General features: G+C 45.9%; 1 protein-coding gene across 1 annotated transcript in view; it reads right to left on the bottom strand.

Moving 5' to 3' along the window:
• Positions 1-392: 392 nt before the first annotated feature.
• RAB3B (RAB3B, member RAS oncogene family) overlaps positions 393-19,868 on the bottom strand; it is a 72,213-nt gene continuing 52,737 nt past the window's right edge. The window contains exons 3-5 of the mRNA XM_023188718.1: positions 18,500-18,618; positions 14,191-14,315; positions 393-659 (exon numbers count right to left, since the gene is read on the bottom strand). Coding sequence (XP_023044486.1) covers positions 472-659; positions 14,191-14,315; positions 18,500-18,618 — 432 coding nt within the window. The 3' untranslated portion in view covers positions 393-471. The remainder of the gene's footprint in view (positions 660-14,190; positions 14,316-18,499; positions 18,619-19,868) is intronic.

Raw genomic sequence — 19,868 nt, 5'->3', positions numbered from 1 at the left:
CTTTGAGAACCCAAGCTTGACTTGTAGTGAGAGAAAGCCCCACAGGGAGCCCGACAGGAAACAAGCACGTTGTGCTTTGGGAAGTTGTCTTTAATAGGATTAGCTATGCAGGCGAGCCTCACTTTACGCAATTGGCATGCCCCTGAAGAATGTGGGTGTGTCAAATTTTGGTAAATGGAGGAACTCTCGTTTTAAAGGCAGAGAAGAGACTGCTTTTAAGTCCCTGTAGTGAATCCCCTTCATAAAACAGAGTCTTCTTTTGTAAAGTGAATCTCCACCCATGTAGTGACCTGTTCTGTTAGTCTAGTGCTGAGTATCTATTACTGGGAACATCTGCAGAGAACCCCGGGGGGCAGGCAAAGAATAGCAGCAGCTCATGTTGGTCGGGGCTGAGAGTGGACAGTGTGTAACAGGGAGAAGCATACTGGGTGTGGGGCCACAACGAGGGGAGGTCAGGAAGGTGGGCCTTGCCTAGCATGAGCAGTTCTGCTGCAGCAGCGGTGGGGTGTCCGAGAGACGCGTGTTCTTAGAGGAGCCCAGCATCGAGGGGTCTGTGTCCAGCGAATCAGACATCTTGTCGCAAATGGCATCCACCAGGCGCTCGAAGGCCTGCCTTACACTGATGTTCTCCTTCGCGCTGGCTTCAAAGAAATCAAACCCTGGAAAGAGGAGAGATACAGATAAGGCCTTTTCCCATCCCTTCTGCTGGAACCCTTCTGTGCCCTCAGCCCAAGCACTCTGGATTAATATTTCCAGTGCTCAGGAGTGAAGCAAAGAGGCCCAATTCCATGGACACGGGATTCTGCTCCAAGGAGACGGCACAGGGCAGGAGTTTCCTGCACTGGTCTTTCAGTCAGAATGATCCTAGCTATACCACTGCCCAGCTGTTTAATTCCAGGCTAAGTCACTTATTCTCTTTACAAATCAATTTCCTAGTTTGTAAAAAAAAAGGGATAATTTTACCTACCTCATAGAGTTATTTCAAGGATCAGGCAGGACAATGTATGTGAAATGTATAGCCCTGTGCCTGACACAAAGGGGATCATTAGTGTTTGCTGACAGAACAAATGCATAAATGTGTGTCCACAGCACTTCACAGTTTCCAAAGCACTTATCACATAGATTATTTTATTTGATCTTCAAGTTGCCCGTGGGGAAGAAGTGTCAGTCAGATCCTCTCCACTTCACTAATGCAAACACTGGCTTACAGAAGTAAGCTAGCTTGCCCAAGATAAGGAAAAGCACCAGTATGAGAAGCCCCAGTTTTGGACTTTTTTGCAGGGATTTTCCTCCTCTTTCCCCTGCCTCTCATTCCCCCTAGGCTGGCCAGCTCCAGTCTGGGCTCTAGGAGGCACCTCAAGATTCACACTGAATAAGTCTTCTTTGCCCTTCCACCCATAGCCACACTGGTTTATTTCCCCTTAGTGGGGTTCCCCCTCCCTGAATTCCACTGAAATGATCCGACAGATCTCACCCTCCCTCCACAAACCCAACAAAAGGCCCAGGGAAAACTACATCTGAGGTGTGCAACGTTCTTGTCTATTTTGTATCTTGAGACCCTTAGCGACACTTTCTGTGATGAACAGAACTTGGTTGTCCCAAGAGATACAGCAAAGGCCCTCCTGATTCAAAAAGGCTGCTTTCTACCCGAGGAATCTTGGTCAACTTGGTGGCAGCCCTTAGAAGCAAAAGTGGCCCTCTCCATCAGTCCCTGGCCCTCTCCCACTTCTCGTCTGTCTGCCTTCCTCTTTCCCTTCTTTCGGAGCCTTTCCCCTGTGTCCCTTGCACTTTCTCCTTGGGATTCCTAATATCTTTGGGGCAACTACTATATGCCAGACACTATGCCAGGAGCTTTACTGATATCATCTTTAATCCTCACAATAACCAGTTGGGTAAATAACATCATCTCCAATTTATAAATGAGAATATGACAGACAGCATAACTCACACAGTCATGTGGCTGTATCAGCGGAAACTGGGTTTAGACCTGGGTTTGGCTGTCTGCAAAGTCCACACACAGCTCTGCCTCTCATTTCTTCCCCCTTTTCTCTTTCACTTGGCTTTTTTTTTTTTTTTTTCCTGATTATACCTTTTTCTTCCTTTACAACTGTCTTTGACCTCCTCTGCTTTAATCCGACTAACAGTATCTGAGTCTGGGCAAGTCACTTCACCTCTCTGCTCACTTAACCTCTCTAATTCTCAGACTCCTTGTTGTCAGATAAGGAAAACAACAGTGGCTTCCTACCAAGAACAGGTGGGAGGAGTGAGATGATGAATACATTGCTGTAAAAAAGTGGCCTGTTATAAAGACAGTTTCTTTCTGTTCTTTCAACTTATTCCTCCCACCTCCTCTCCATCTCTTTCTCCCTCTTTTATCATCTTCTCTAACAAAGGAGGGATCTCTTTCCCCTCCCTCTTTCTCCCTATTATTCCACCATCCACAGAGAGGGCTGAAGCAGACCAGGTATAAACAAAGCCCCTCTTTTCCCAGCCTTCTGGCTGGAAGGCACACGCCTTTCCTGCCAGCCCGCCCCTCCAGCTGACAGCCTCTCCCGTGGCCCATTTCCTGACCTGAGAAAGACAAGCGGCAGAAGTGCCTGCTAATTGTGGACATGTGATGAAGGAGGCAGCTGCTGGCTCATTATCCTCAGGCCATAGAAACCCAGTCAGCTTCAGAGACCCTCAAGCATATTGTTTTTCCTTAATGAACATCACAAAAATTGACTACCCAGTCTTTGACTGCCTTATCACAAGTGGCAGTGTTTGGGGAGTGCGGGGAATGTATCGTTTATTTAGGAAAGAGGCAGACAGGTAAATAAGTAAATAGGTTTTCAGCTCAGATGAAGATGAGGACACAGTTCAAGGCCAGGGGTACAAATCTCTTGTGAGGAAGTGGCACTGAGGGGAGGACATGCCACACTGTACAGAGGGCAGCTACTAGCTGCGTGATCTTGGGCAAGTTGCCTAATTGCTCCCAGTCTCTGTTTCCTCATCTGTAGAATGAGGCGAATACTACCTACCCCATAGGATAGTAATGAAAATTAAATCCATGAAAGTATATGACGTGATTGGCACGCGAATACATGGCAATTCTCTTTCCTATATGTTCCCGGCCCACCTTACTCCCAGCTTCCTTGAACCTCTCTACTGTCTCCCAGGGCCTTGGGGAAATCTCTTTGTCTTCATCACTTAGGGTCAATCAATAAGCCAGGTCTTTTTTTTTTTTTTTTTTAATCATTTATTATTTATTTATTTATTTATTTAGAGAGATGGAGTCTTGCTCTGTCACCCAGGTGGGAGTGCAGTGCCATAATCTCAGCTCACTGCAACCTCTGTCTCCCAGGTTCAAGCGATTCTCCTGGCTCAGCCTCCTGAGTAGCTGGGATTACAGGTGCCCACCATGCCCGGCTATTGTATTTTTAGTAGAGATGAGGTTTCACCATATTGGTCAGGCTAGTCTGGAACTCCCATCCTCAGGTGATCTGCCTGCCTCGGTCTCCCAAAGTGCTGGGATTACAGGCATGAGCCACAGTGCCTGGCCCACCAAGTCTTTATTGAACATTGACCTTGTGTCATGTCTTGTGTTGAGTGTTAGAGATACAGATACAGGGAGATCAATTATAGTCGTAGAAAAGACATACTAATAAAGGCATCAGTCTCTCACATCTGCGGTTCACATTAACAGTTCACAAATACAAAAGCAATCATGTGAGTGGGGTGGGGCAAGGTAAAGGTTATCACTTGTAATTTGCAGACAGGAAAACTGAGACTCAGAGATGGGCCAGAGGTCTATCCCTTATGCCTCCTTGTCTCACTCTCAGTTGGAACAGCAACAGAACAAGCTGTAACATTCCAACCCAGGTAAAGGAAATCAGAGGTCATACAGGGATGCAGGAGAGGGAGAGGCTGGCAGGGAAGGAGAGGAGGAGGAAGCTTCTTGAAGTTAGCGAGGATGTGAGCCTTTAAAATCAGCACTCAGGCCGGGTGCGGTGGCTCACGCCTGTAATCCCTGCAGTTTGAGAGGCTGAGGTGGGTGGATCACCTGAGGTCAGGAGTTAGACACCAGCCTGGACAACATAGTGAAACCCCTAAAAATACAAAAATTAGCCAGGTGTGGTGGCACACACCTGTAATCCTAGCTACTCGGGAGGCTGAGGCAGAAGAATCACTTGAACCTGGGAGGGGGACGTTGCAGTGAGCTGAGATTGTGCCACTGCACTCCTGCCTGGGGGACAGAGTGAGACTCTGTCTCAAAAGAAAAGGTCAAAACTGAGCAAACTGGCTAGGTGCCGGTGGCTTAAGCCTGGAATCCCAGTGCTTTGGGGGTGCCAAGGCAGGAAGATTGCTTGAGGTCAGATGTTCGAGACCATAAATAAATAAATGAATACACAAATAAATTACATGAAAAAGAATTAAGCAAAACTCTTCACCTAACTTCTTCTCATTCTTCAGGACTCAGCTTACATATGGTATCTTCATTCTCCTCTGTGCTTCCTCCTGCCATAGCACTTTTTACACTGCATGGCAGAAGCCCATATAGACAGGGAGCTTCCCCAAACAGGAACTGTGTCATTCTGAGTCCCAGCACCACCTGGAAGAGTAGGTGCTTAGTGAATGTTGGTGGAATGAATCGTTGAATTAAGGAGGTGGGAATGAGCAAGGAGGGTGTGGTTGAGGGGATACGGATAGTGTGGGTCATGAAAGCTCAGCTCAATGAGCATGGTAGACCCTGGGGGACAGTGAGGTGAATCAGACCCAGCCCCTACCTTTGAGGAGCCCCTAGTCTGTGTGGAAGATAGACACACTGACAATATTACAGGGTAATAAGTGTTGGAATGGAGGGAAGCCAGGGTAGATTGTCAGGGCACAGAGAAAGCATCTAACCAAGCCTGGAGACCAGGGAAGGTTTCTTGGAGAAGCTGATGCTTAAGCAGATATCAGCTAGACAAAGACACGTCACTGTGAGTGTATGTGTGAGCACAGGCATGTCTAGCATAGCACAACAGGCAGGGGAGACAGCATGAATACAGCACAGATAAGGCGGCAAAATCAGCCTTGGTCTATGCCAAAAGGGCCATAGCAGTTTGTTATCCTTACAGCAGAAAATCCTAAGTGGTGAGAGATGAGTCAATAGGGGGCCAAACAGGGGGAGCTCTTGTGTCATGCCGTGGAGATGTCTTTACTGTCATCTCAAAGGTACCCGGAGTGTGAGAACTCTGACTCAAGTTACCAACTCATGGGTCTAGCCAGCTCAAGGGCCTCTTTTGCTTAGCAGAATAACCCCAAATGCACCCCACCCAATTACTGTCAGATTCCTGAAATATTCTTCATTAGTAGGTCCATATGGTAACCTTTTCCTCAGGTTCATTAATAAGGACTCTTAGGAGCTGAGAATCTAGTGAGGCCAGGAAAATGACAACCAATTACCCAGACTAGCCCCCAGTCCTTTTCTCCTCCTAATTGGCTTCAAAACAATGACATTTCTGCTGTCTTTAATGGGGCTCAGTTCTTAACTGAATCTGAGATGTTCCCCCACCCCTCAAAAATGATGTTTATCAGTTGTGTCCAAAGGCAGCTGTCACGGACCCATAGACTGCATCCACACTGCCTGTTTCTGAATATGACCTCAGAATTCTATTCAGAAACTTGCAACCAGCTAAACTTACCTCTCCTCATCCCAACACTACTCCAGAACATGTCTCCTCCACAGTTCAAATCCCTTCTCCATCCTGCTATGACACGGCCTCATCTCTGTCATTTATCAACCTTCAACTCACATCCTCTGGTCACTGATGATTTGGGCTCAGCGGGACTCACTGTCTTACTTTCTACTCAAGGCTTGTTTTCATTCTCAGGAACTTTGAGTGTCATGTGGACAATCCATCCGCCACCTTGGATGAACCTTCTCTTCCATTTTGCTTCAGCTATTCACTTGTCCCTGTAACTTGAGCTATTTTGACTTGGATTTGTGTCACTGGAATTGAAAGAGGTCTGATCAATTCAGTATCCAGCCTCACTGGCTGAACACCCAAGACCTGGCAATGGCCTGGTCGCTACTTCCCCAGCTTCATCTTCGTGGCTCACACTATGCTCCAGAAACATCAGCGCTTCCTCATTTTGTGCCATTGCTCATGTTATTAATCTCTAGCTCCTACTCCTAATCATCTTCATTACTCACCTGTGGAATTACTGATCCCAGAGAAGCTTCACTTTTTCTTCCCCACAACACCTCTACCACTCAGAACATACAATGTCTCTCTCCCCTGCACTCTCATGGCACTTTGTGTGATTGTTTCAGTCAGATTCCAACCAGAAAAAAATGGGAACTATTCTTTAAACCAGAAGGAATTGCTTATATAGGTGATGGAAGAACTAAGAAGCTAAACAGAATACTGAGGAAACCCAGAGATTGTCAAAAGCAAAAAATACTAGTATTAGAGCTGAAAGAAGCTGGAACCATGAGAGCAGGAGTCACAGTAGAGAAGCAGCCCCTGCTGGGGGACCAGCCGAGGCAGGGGGAAAATACCTGGATTTCTCCCTTTTCTGCATCTCCAATCACCTGCCAATATCTTCCCTTGGCTAGTCCCAGCCAGAAGCTACTATCACAGGAGCCTGGGAAACACAGCCGGCAAAGGTCAACCCCTCAGAAAAGGTTGCAGGAAAAAATACAGGAGAGGGTGAAGAATAGTAGCAAACAGGCTGAGGACTGGCATAGCCATCGACCCAAAGAAGGTTATAATTATCTGTTTCCAATTTTGTTTCCCTAGTCAGTGTGTATCCTGAGGGAAGGGAACCCACTCACCTCTGTGCCCTCAGAGTCCACGATGTGTTCAGTGACTGTGAACTGCCTTCCCTGAAACAGATTTTATACCTCCACATTACCACTAGCTTGCAGTGCCTCCTTGTGGGAAGAATACGTCTCCCCACTCCATCGACATCAAGTTTGATGATGTGACTTACTTTGGCCAATGGATGTGGGCAGAAGTGATGTGATCCAAGTCCCAAAGAAGCTTTAAAAGGCTTTGTGTGGTTTAGCCATCCCAAACGGACCCCAGAGTAAGAAAATGCATGGAACAGAGTTGCAGCTGACGTGTAGTTGGTATGGAATGAGTGACAAAGAAACCCTTATTATCTAAGCTCCTGGCTCAGGTTGTGTGTTACCACAGCACAATCTAAAGTAACCTCACCAACTTTGTGACTGAGGGTGGAAATGTGAAGAGCAACTATGACAGGCTTTTGGAGAAACACCACTGGATGACGTGACATTAGGATTTTGAGTCCAAAGTCTGAGTTTGAGTACGGGGCCTGCCACCTAATACTTATATAGCTTAGAAAAGTTACATAACCTTAGAGTGGGAAAATAAAGACACAGAAGTGTGGCACAGCTCATTGTGTGCAAGAAAATGCAAGTAGGTCTGGACTCAGCTTCTTCATCAAGAAAATCACTGATTTACTGTACTGATGATAATATACTATATACTATACAGCAATACAGATACTGTATTACTATAGTATGATAATGCAGCTTTCCATGCTAGGAGTGACAGCAAAGATCACAAGAGGATTTTCGTGAAAGCATATTGTGAATTTTGAGTCACTGTTAGTTATCGTCAATGCCAACCAGGCCTTTCTTTCTCTGCAAACAGACTCAAGATGAAAGGTTCCTATAGTTGATCTCAATCTAGAAAACACACACACACACATTTATTGAGCACCTAAAATAAACAAGTAAGTGTATGAGGGTCTGTGGGGTCTGAGTGATGAATGGGGAATTGGGTAACTTGAAATCACAGAATCAAAGTGGGATAGGGCCAAACAGATCTTCCTACGCAACAAATCCAAACTGTACGTTTTACAGATAGGTAAACTGAGACCCAGAGACAGCAAATGCAATGCTCAAAGTCGCATAGTAAAGTAGTAGCAGAAGCAGGATAAAACTCTGAATCTCCTAACTCCTAGTCTGGGCATGCTTTTCCCACTACACTATGATGGTATGTGTGTGTTTCAAAATTACATTTTAGGCTGGGCATGGTGGCTCATGCCTGTAATCCCAGCACTTTGGGAGACCAAAGCTGGCAGATCACTTGAGCCTAGGAGTTTGAGACCAGCCTGGGCAACACAGTGAAACCCCGTCCCTACCAAAAAAGCAAGCAAACAAACAAAAAACATAAAAGTTAGCTGGGCATGGTGGTGCATGCCTATAATCCCAGCTATTTGGGATCAGGAGGCTGAGGCAGGAAGATTGCTTGAGTCCAGTAGGTGAGGGTTGCAGTGAGCCAAGATTGTGTCACTGCACTCCAGCCTGGATGACAGAGCAAGACCTTGTCTCAAAACAAAATAAAACAAAACAAAAAACTATATTGTGGATGGTCTCTCCTTCCTTTGTAGGCAGAAGCACATTTCCCTTTTACTAGCCTCCCTGGGTTCTGGCCGGATCTCCAGTCAGATCCAGGAAAAGGACAAGAAGCCCCTTTCCGAGGGGCACGTGGAGGCAGAACCCTAGAAGGTCATGCTTCCTGAAATAAAAGTCCCTAAAACTCCTCTACTCTTCTAAACACCCACCTGCCTCATCATCTATATGATCTCAACCAAGTCCCAGGAACTTTGAGGATATGGAAGGCCGACCACATATAGCATTTTTTTTTCTTTCTGTTTTTTTTTTTTTTTTTTTTTTTCTTTTGAGACGGAGTCTCGCTCTGTCCCCAGGCTGGGGTGCAGTGGCGCGATCTCAGCTCATTGCAAGCTCCGCCTCCTGGGTTTACGCCATTCTCCTGCCTCAGCCTCCCATTCTCCTGCCTCAGCCTCCCGAGTAGCTGGGACTACAGGCGCCCGCCACCTCGCCCGGCTAGCTTTTTGTATTTTTTAGTAGAGACGGGGTTTCACCGTGTTAGCCAGGATGGTCTCGATCTCCTGACCTTGTGATCCGCCCGTCTCGGCCTCCCAAAGTGCTGGGATTACAGGCTTGAGCCACCGCGCCCGGCCTTTTTTTTCTTTTTTTAAACGGAGTTTTGCTCTTGTTACCCAGGCTGGAGTGCAATGGTGCAATCTCTGCTCACCGCAACCTCTGCTCCCGGGTTCAAGCGATTCTCCTGCCTCAGCCTCCCGAGTAGCTGGTATTACAGGCATGCACCACCACGCCTGGCTAACTTTTATATTTTTAGTAGAGATGAGGTTTCTCCATGTTGGTCAGGCTGGTCTCAAACTCCAGACCTCAGGTGATCCACCCGCCTCAGCCTCCCAAAGTGCTGGGATTACAGGCGTGAGCCACCAAGCCCGACCTCACAGCTTTAATAAACGCGAATCGTTAGCCATATCAATAGTCTTGACTGAGTGAGCTGAGAAAAGCTACAAGAAAGGGAATCCTGAGGAGGGATCCCATAAAGCAGAGAATGGCATTACTGCACTGGCAAAGACACCACTGAAACTGACTTAATACCTGAGACAGCAGAGGGGTAGGCACTAGGTGAGGCTGAGCATCCCCCATCACTGTTCCCAGATCTGATCATATCCTGGCAAAATTCTTAACATAGTCTACAAGATTCTGTACCTTCTGATCCCTGCCCATCTGTCCATCCTCATCTCATGCTACTCTCCCTTGATTATTTAGTCCCTGTGCCATGGCCTTCTTTCAATTTCATGAATATTTCACGCTTTAACCCACATTGGGACTATTCTTGATGTGGAACATGCCCCTCCCCACACTCTACTCTTTGCCTGGCTAGCTTTTTCTCATCCTTTTGTTCTCACCTTAAGTGTTACTTTCTCAGAAAACCTTAACTCTCCAGCCTAAAATTAGGTTTCTCTCTTGCACTTTTTTCATAGCACTTGTGGTGGACTTACGTTAACTTCTATCTGCCCCCTTCATTCCCTCCTTTAGGAAACCACCATTTTAAACAGTTATATTGGGACTATGTTGCCATACTTGCCTCCCGCAGCCACTGGGATGGGCACATGACTCACAGGTGACCAATCATAATATTCCCTGCTATTGATACATAGTGGTTGGGAGAGAGAAGGGCTCTTTTCACAGGAATTGGGAAGCCATGAATCTGCCATCATCCTTCTAACTCCCCATGCAGAGAGTCTGGCTATAGAAGGAGGCTGAGGGGATAAGTAAAGCTGAGAAATGGAGAGTGTAATTGAACCCTGGGTCTCATGGACTTCCCAGTTACAGGAGCTCATACATTCTCTCTTTTTTTTTTCCTTTTTTGAGATGGAGTCTTGCTCTGTCACCCGGGCTGGAGTGCAGTGGGGTGATCTCAGTTCACTGTAACTTCCACCTCCTGGGTTCAAGCAATTCTCCTGCTTCAGCCTCCCGAGTAGCTGGGATTACATGCTCAGCTAATTTTTGTATTTTTAGTAGAGACGGGGTTTCACCGTGTTGACCAGACTGGTTTCAAACCAGGCTGACCTCAAGTGATCCGCCCACCTCAGCCTCCCAAAGTGCTAGGATTAGAGGCATGAGCCACTGTGCCCAGCCAGTTCTATTTTTTTTTATTAAAGCTAGTTTGATTTGTGATTTTATCACTTGCAATAACAAGAGTCCTAACTCAAGTAGAACATATCACAATTTTAACAACTGTATTGAGCCATAATTCATATACCATACAGTTTACCCATTTATTTACACAATTTTTAATTAATATTTGTATAAGTATTTGTTTAATGTCTCTTTCCCCATTAGTTTCATGACAGTAAGGATTGCAGCTGTTTGTTCATCATTCATTATATCTTAAGTGCCAGGGCAGCACTTGGCTAAGCATGCTCAATAAATGTTTTTCACTGAATAAGTAAAATGTATTAATGAATATCTACCCTATGCTGGGTCCTTAGGATAATGAAACAAATCAGACACAATCCATGCAGTAGAAGCCTAGGAGGAGACATAAATGTGTAAATAGGCAAGTTCTGGTGATCAATAGCAGAAAGCTCAGGGAGTTGAGTTGGGCAGAGATGGGTTACCCTGACCTGCCCAAACCTAACCAATTAATTAAGGTCTTCTTCAGGTGCCTTCCTAAAAACACTGCACTAAGATTTAATCTCACGTGTTCTATCTGTGTTCCTAAATACATTTGATACGTTTATACGACTCCACTACTTGCTAATGGTATAAGCTTGAGCAAGTTATTTAACCTCTCTGAACCTCATTTTTGGACATGCTCTATAGTACCTACCTTGAAGGTTTATAAAAAGACTTAAATGAGATAATTAATGCTAAACATTTCACATAGTGCCTTGTTAAACATATATTAGCTAGGATTACCACATTTGCTGTGTAGTGAAGTTAACTGGTTAGGAGCACAGGCTCTGGGAGCCAGACTACCGTGTGGGTTGAAATACTGGTTCTATGCTCTTACTAGCTGTGTGACTTTGGCAAGTTACTCAACTTCTCTGTGCCTCACTTTTCTCATCTGTTAAACACACACAGACACACACACACACACACATACACACACACACACAAAATGTGGAGATAAGGAAAGAACATATCTTGGAGGGTTTTAGGGGGATTAAATTAGATGCGTAATACTTTAAAACACTTAGAATAAATAGTGCCTGACACAAGGTAAGCACCTAATAAGTGTTTAACCAATTCACCTTTAAAAAAATCTTAGAATGGCCATGTGCGGTAGCTCATGCCTATAATCCCAGCACTTTAGGAGGCCCAGGTGGGTGGATCATCTGAAGTCAGGAGTCCGAGACCAGCCTGGCCAACATGATGAAACCCTGTCTTACTGAAAATACAAAAAATTAGCCAGGCATGATGGTGAGTGCCTGTAATCCCAGCTACTCGGGAGGCTGAGGCAGGAGAATCGCTTGAACCCTGGAGGCAGAGATTGCAGTGAGCTGAGATCGCCCCACTGCACTCCAACCTGGGCGACAAGAGTGAAACTCCATCTCAAAAAAAAAAAAAAAAAATCTTAGTAAGAAGGGCTTGGCAAGCTGGTATATTTTTTTCTAATACATATCCAAATATGTATTAGAAAATTAATACAGAAAATCATCCTGCACAATTCCAGTGGCATGAGTCCCCTCTCTGGGCAACACTACTCCAGACCCACACCATCCGGTGATTTATGGTTCCCTGACCCACAAGGCCGTTCCTTGCCTCAGGGTTATGCTCCTGCCTGGAATGCCCTTAACTCTCCTCTTCACTTGACTGGTCCTACTTATCTTCAAGACTCCGCTTGGGCATCATGTTCTCTGACCCCAGGAGAATCAGGTTCCTCCTCTATGTTCCCCAACATCCCCCTGTCACAGCCCTGACCACTTGGACTATGATTGTTACTGTGGGCTCTCTCACTGGATCGAGCTTCTTCAGACCAGGGAATGTTGCCTATTTCACAGCTTAGGGCCTAGAACAGAGTAGGCATGCAGGAAGTCTTCACTGGACAATAAAATAAAGAACCCAAATACTTAACATCATAAACTTAATCAAAACATATTTTTGCATCCTCCGTGTCTCGCCGTATGCTAGGCACAGTAGGCACAAAGACAAACAAGATTCATTTCCTGTCTGCAAGGAACTTTCGGGAGACAGACAAGTAAATAAGTGCATCCAAGTATGATGGGTACTGTGACTCTTCTATGTGTGGGGTGCATTAAGTGAGGGAACAAATAAAGAGCTCTGGCCAGGGGCTAGGAAAGGTTTCATAGAAGATGTGAGGTGCGAGCTGTTTTGAAAGCTGAGTGGGGGCTCACCAGCTGGATGAGGGTAGAAGATGGGGAGTAGAAGAGAGCATTCCAAGCAGATGAAATATAGTCAGTCCAGGGAGAACGCTGGGAGCCTCCAGGGAGACTGTAGGTTGAAAGCCTAAAGGGATCGTCTGAAGTTCTTAGGTGTGGGCTTCATCACTTGCTTATTGTTCTATGGACCACATGGAGGCACTTTCTGGACTCCGAGAACCTCTGCGATAGTGTAGAAACAGTAAGGCCCAAGATGACCCAACCTCCCTGTTTATTAAGCGCTTATAGTTTGCTACAGTTCACAGGCCACCTTGGGGAGAAGAAAGTATACGACACACACATACACACATACTCATAATACACATAATACAAATATATAAAACACACAATTCACACTTGTATTTTATACAGATTACCCACCTATAAGCCCACATATCTGTTCTTCAGAAACTATCAGAGACTTTAAACTCTCCACTCCTCAATACTTACAACACTTAGGACATGAGATATACTTAGGGAGACTGGCTAAAAGCTAAGCAGTACATCTATTCTAGAGGGAGATTTCAAACTTTCAAATCTACAGGCATGGAACTCTTTTTGTAAGGCAACCTTACCCCGGACCCCAATACATAAAATAAAAGCAAAGGTAGGTAGAGTTCTGCTTTGGGGCCACTGAGACAGGTCTGGGAACCTAGGCCTCAAAGGAGCATGAGGATCAAAATATTTTAACCTTGGAAAAAGTCAGGACATCGATGAGCTACATACTCAAACCACATAATTTTGTTCCTTCATGCAGTTTTTTTGTTGTGAATTGTGTTTTGGTGAGAAGCATGAATTTGCATTGAGATAAACTGTAAGAACACCATATAAATACTCAGTGCTGGAAGGATGTTTGATATTCAGGACATGGTCACATTCAGCATACAGAGTCTGCTCTACAGTTGATGATGAAGAGGAGCGCTTCTCTGGAATAACGGGTTTGTTTTTATACTAGGACACTCTAAACCATGTAACCGATTATGTTTCCCTCTTGGCAATGGTTGCTAGGAAGCTCAAAGGCAACATTTTGGCCCAACTCTTGCAGGTGTCCAAGAACTTAATACTTACCCTAGCTTCCTCTTATTTTCCCCTCACCCTTGCTTTCCCTTTGCTCCAATTTTCTCACTTATTTATTTTTATTGTACTGTGACAATTTTTATAAGACATCTCAAGTCCTTTGTGGAAGGAACTGGTAAAAAAAAGAGTTTATAAATTTAAAATGTATTTACATATTCCATATAACAAAATATATACATATCAAAAATGATGAATTATCTAAAACTCACAGCACAAAGCCCATATGTACATCATACAAATATAAAACAACACACACAGATCACATAGGTACATAATTCACAACCACAACACTAATGTCATAAATACAAACACACTCGTGCCCTGTTTACCCCACTCTCATGAGCACATGTACACCTGCACACTTGCACACACGTGTCATGTACATACCAAGCTGCTCTGCGAGGAGCCGGCCCTTCTCAGTGGGAACAACCCTCTCTTCCTCCATGTCACACTTGTTCCCCACCAGAATAACTTGTGCATTGTCCCAGGAGTAGGTCTTGATCTGAGTAGCCCTAAAATGAGACAGAAAGAGATATGTTAATCATATTCCTCTAGACTGAATATCTGTGTCCCTACCTCCAGATTTACATGTTGAAGCCTAATCCCCAATGTAATGGTATTTGGATGTGGAGTCTTTGGGATGTAATTATGTCAATGAGGCTGGAGTCCTCATAATGTGTCCATACAGGAAGAGAAAGAGGCTAGAGCCCTCTTTCTCTCTTGGCCATGGGAGGATACGACAAGAAGCTGGCTGTCTCCGGATACTGGAGCTGCTGAAGCCTTGATCTTGGACTTCCTAGCTCCAGAACTGTGAGAAAGAAATGTCTGTCATTTAAGCCACCAAGTCTATAGCATTTTTGTTGTAGCAGCCCAAACTGACCAAGACACATACCCTCCTATGACAAAAAGAAAACTGCAAAGTGTGAAGAAATGGTTTCTCTACGACAGGACTAGCAACACCCAAGTTACTGCCAATTAATTCAGCTGAGGACAGACAGATACCTGTCCCTGCTGACTGTCACAGATGCTGACTCCTAAGCCCTAGCTGCAAACCTCATCCATCTCTTTGAAGTCCACCTCTACCATATCTGGCCATCCCTCTCCTCACTGGGCAGAGAGTTCTTTCTAAAACAGGTATTTGATCACAACGTTTCCTTTCTTAAAAAAGCCTTCTCTGGCCCCCAGCTAGCTATGTGATCAAGTCCAGATTCCTCAGTTCAAGATCATTCATGCTGTGCCTCTCCAGTCTCATTACTCATTCTCCTACCTCCCAACCTTTTCACTCATTCCCCAAAAACTCTTCCATGGCTTGTGCCTTTGCCTACACTGGGAATTCCTTCCCCACAACTAACTCATCCTCCAGGGCCCAGTGCTGATCCCACAACATCTTGAGGGGAGCCTCTTCAAGCTTCCCCTAGATCCACTTAGCCTCCACCTTCTCCTATGTGATTCACAAACCTTCCCTGAAGCCTTGGATTATGATTATTTGCAGAAACCAAAATGTCAGCAGTAGTTACCTTCACATAAGATGATTATAAGACTTTTAAAAAATACTTTTCGGCCAGGCGTGGTGGCTCACACCTGTAATCCCAGCACTTTGGGAGGCAGAGGTGGGTGGATCACGAGGTCAGGAGATTGAGACCATCCTGGCTAACATGGTGAAACCCCGTCTCCACTAAAAATTAAAAAAAAAATTAGCCGGGCATGGTGGCGGGTGTTTGTAGTCCCAGCTACTCAGGAGGCTGAGGCAGGAGAATGGCGTGAACCTGGGAGGCAGAGCTTGCAGTGAGCCAAGATGGCGTCACTACACTCCAGCCTGCGTGACACAGTGAGACTCTTTCTCAAAAAAAAAAACTTTTCAAATTTCTGTACTTTTCACATTTTTGAAAGTGAGCATGTATTACTTTTATAATTAAAAACAAAGTTTTAAGAGGAAATAAAAAAGGACTCTCTTATATTATGGAGACGTCTTTTTGTGGAGATGAGCCTAACATTCCCCAAAGACCCCATCAGGTAGAAATGATTACTTCCTCTTTTGGTCTCCTGCACATTTACCATGGCACCTGTTACACTTGGCTGAATTTCTATCTCTCCCTGAAGGCAAAGACTGGCTTATTCATCTTTGGGATGCCAATACCCAGCACAGAATGCAGAGCAGAGAAGGTGTCAGTGAACATTTGATAAATGAACGAGCCAGTGAATAAGTTAGTCCTGAAGCAGATCTTGAATCTGACTCTACCCTGACACTGACAATCCAACTCAACCCTAACTACAACCTGAACCTATTACTGACCTTGTTCTTAAAGCTGATCTTACCACCAACCTTCTCATTTATGATGAGAAGCCATTCCCCCAAAGGATGGAATTCACTCAACCACCACTTCTTGTGGGCCCACAAGAAACCAGGCCCCATTCTGGGCACTGGGGCTTGGATGGCAGGTAGGGGTGAGGCTGAGACCAAGTTACCCACAGACAAAACTCAAAGGCCGGGGCTTGGGAGAGACAGACACTCAATCTTCAGACTCAAGACAGGTAACTCGGTCCAGCTCTCCTTATATCCCATGCTACTCTTTTTTTTTTTTTTTGAGACAGAGTCTTGCTCTGTCACCCAGGCTGGAGTGCAGTGGCGTGATCTCAGCTCACTGCAAGCTCCGCCTCCTGGGTTCACACCACTCCCCTTCCTCAGCCTCCAGAGTAGCTGGGACTACAGGCGCCCACCACCACGCCTGGCTACTTTTTTGTATTTTTAGTAGAGACGGGTTTTCACCATGTTAGTCAGGATGGTCTCGATCTCCTGACCTCGTGATCTGCCCGCCTCGGCCTCCCAAAGTGCTGGGATTATAGGCGTGAGCCACCGCGCCTGGCGCTACTCTTTCTTCCATCTTCCTCCCTCCTCCCTCCTCCCACCCCATTTCCTCTCAGCTCCCAGATTAGCAACAAACTCAGGTTATTCTTGGAGGAATCATCACCAGGTGTTAAAGTCACTGTGTTTCTGAGGCAGAATGAACAGAGACTGAGGGAGGAAGGGAAGGGGGTCAAGGCCAACAGGGAAATGGGCAGTGCGGAGACACTTCAGGGGAGATGTGATGAGAGAGAAGAAGAGGAGCAGGGAGAGGGGAGGAAGGGAGGAAAATCATGAGTGGAGAGAGTAAAGGAAAGGGGAAGAGAACAGAGGAAAGAGAGGAGAAAAACCCAAGGTAGAAGGAAGAAAGAGTTATTTAAAAAGGAAGGGGCAGAAAGGAGGAAGAAGAGGATAACCAAGAGGCAGAAGAGGATAACCAAGAGGCAGAAAAGGAGAACATGGACCCCCAGGAATGACAGACATGCTGATGACACCCTGAACTGCTGGTCAGAACAGGGGAGTGCAGCAGGCAGCCCACAAGGTCACTCTCAGCTCAAGCTGTGTATGTGAAGCCAACACAGCTTCACACAATTATGACAACTGCTCCCTGGGAGAAGCGAAATCCTCAAAGGGTCACTATTGGGCAAAAGGGAGCAGGAGACGAGCCCAGCACTGGCCTGCCCTGCTGCTGTGTGCCTGGCCCGCTCGGCCTCTCTGATTCTGAAGGACAGCCACCGCACAGATGTTCCACCTTCCCCCATCCTCATCTGAGCAGGGACACTGGGTCCTGGCCCTCCCTCTCACATGTCCTTCCCCTCACGCTCCCTTCTCCTGGGAATCGTGCCCCTGGAGGAAAGCTATAAGTTGCTCAGAGGTTGCAACTCTGGGGTGCTGTACTGATTTCCATTGTATATTGAGCCTTGATAAACTTGGACTGTATGTGCTCCTGGACACCCGGCTCAGCCCAGGGATAAACTTTATAGAGAAGTGCTATGTAGATTCACTCTCCACTAGAGCTACAGTAATCTTCCTGAAACACAAATCTGAACCTGTTGGTTTCTAATTCATATGTCATCATCTATGGGACAGAATCCAAACTCCTTATAGCAGCACACAAAACCCTTCGTGACCTGTGCCCTTCAACACTCACACCTACCTTCTCACCTTTGCACATCTGTACTCGTTTTCTGGAACATCCTTATTCATTTGTCCCTCGAGCTAACTCCTGTTCATCTTACAAAATGCAGCATATGTGTCAGCAACTTCAGGGCACCTTCTCTGACTCCCTAAACTGGGTCAGAGAGCCCTCTGCTGGGTTCCTACGGCTCTGATGACTCGCTTCATCACTGCACCAAGCACACATTTTCTTTTCTTTTTTCTTTTTAGACAGAGTCTCATTCTGTTGCCCAGGCTGGAGTGCAGTGGTATGATTTCAGCTCACTGCAACCTCCGCCTCCCAGGTTCAAGCAATTCTCCTACCTTAGCCTCCTGAGTAGCTGGGATTACAGGCATGTGCCACCATGCCCGGCTAATTTTTGTATTTTTAGTAGAGGCGGGGTTTCACCATGTTGGCCAGGCTTGTCTCAAACTCCTGACCTCAGGTGCTCTGGCCACCTCGGCCTCCCAAAGTGCTAGGATTACAGGCGTGAGCCACTGCACTCGGCCTATCACATGATATTTTCATTCCTGCTTATGGATCTGTCTTCTCCTCTCATCTGTGAACTCCTGAGGCCAGGAACCATGTCTGATTCATCTGGGTCATCTGGGCTTCCCTAGCACACAATACAGGACCTAGCACATGTTAGGTTTTAATGAACAGTTTGCTAAATTAATGAATGAATATGAGTCTCATACCAGTCTTGGACAGCATTGAAAGACTCTTCATTGGTGATGTCATACATCAGAATGAAGCCCATGGCCCCACGGTAATAGGCTGTCGTGATGGTCCGGTACCGCTCCTGCCCAGCTGTGTCCTGGGCAGGAAAAGAAAAGAAGCAATCTCTTAGAAAGTCTGCTTTGGTTCCTATAAAGTCCCCAAGACAATTAACTAATAACCCAAGGCATTTTTTATTTATTTTATTTATTTTTTATTTTTATTTATTTATTTATTTATTTTTGAGACAGAGTCTCGCTCTGTCGCCCAGGCTGGAGTGCGGTGGCCGGATCTCAGCTCACTGCAAGCTCCACCTCCCAGGTTTACGCCATTCTCCTGCCTCAGCCTCCCAAGTAGCTGGGACTACAGGCGCCTGCCACCTCGCCCGGCTATTTTTTTGCATTTTTTAGTAGAGACGGGGTTTCACCGGGTTAACCAGGATGGTCTTGATCTCCTGACCTCGTGATCCGCCCGTCTCGGCCTCCCAAAGTGCTGGGATTACAGGCTTTTTTTTTTTTTTTTATTTTTTGAGACGGAGTTCCGCTCTTGTTGCCCAGGCTGGAGTGCAATGGTGTGATCTCAGCTCACCGCAACCTCTGCCTCCGAGGTTCAAGCGATTCTCCTGCCTCAGCCTCCCGAGTAGCTGGGATTACAAGCATGCACCACCATGACCAGCTAATTTTGCATTTTTAGTAGAGATGGGGTTTCTCCATGTTGGTCAGGCAGGTCTCAAACTCCCAACCTCATGTGATCCACCCGCCTTGGCCTCCCAAAGTGCTGGGATTACAGGGATGAGCCACCATGACCAACCCAAGGCATATTTAAGGAGCATCTATTATGTGTCTTGTATTGTGCTTATTGACTAGAATAAAATGATTTTTAAAATCTCATATAATTTAATAAGAATAATTAAAATCCTAATGGAAAAGTGGACAAGAGGCATGAACAAGTCACAGAAGAAATGTTGAGTGGGTAATTATTACATAAAAAGTTTTAACCTTATTTTTGTTTCTTTCTTTTTTTTTTTTAAGACAAAGCCTGGGCCGGGCGCGGTGGCTCAAGCCTGTAATCCCAGCACTTTGGGAGGCCGAGACGGGTGGATCACGAGGTCAGGAGATCGAGACCATCCTGGCTGGCACGGTGAAACCCCGTCTCTACTAAAAAATACAAAAAATTAGCCGGGCGAGATGGCGGGAGCCTGTAGTCCCAGCTACTCGGGAGGCTGAGGCAGGAGAATGGCGTAAACCCTGGAGGCGGAGCTTGCAGTGAGCCGAGATCGCGCCACTGCACTCCAGCCTGGGCGACAAAGCGAGACTCCGTCTCAAAAAAAAAAAAAAAAAAAAAAAAAAA

Source organism: Piliocolobus tephrosceles, chromosome 1, assembly GCF_002776525.5.
Source record: "Piliocolobus tephrosceles isolate RC106 chromosome 1, ASM277652v3, whole genome shotgun sequence".
NCBI classification, from domain to species: domain Eukaryota; kingdom Metazoa; phylum Chordata; class Mammalia; order Primates; family Cercopithecidae; genus Piliocolobus; species Piliocolobus tephrosceles.
This window is presented reverse-complemented; position numbering and strand designations above follow the sequence as displayed.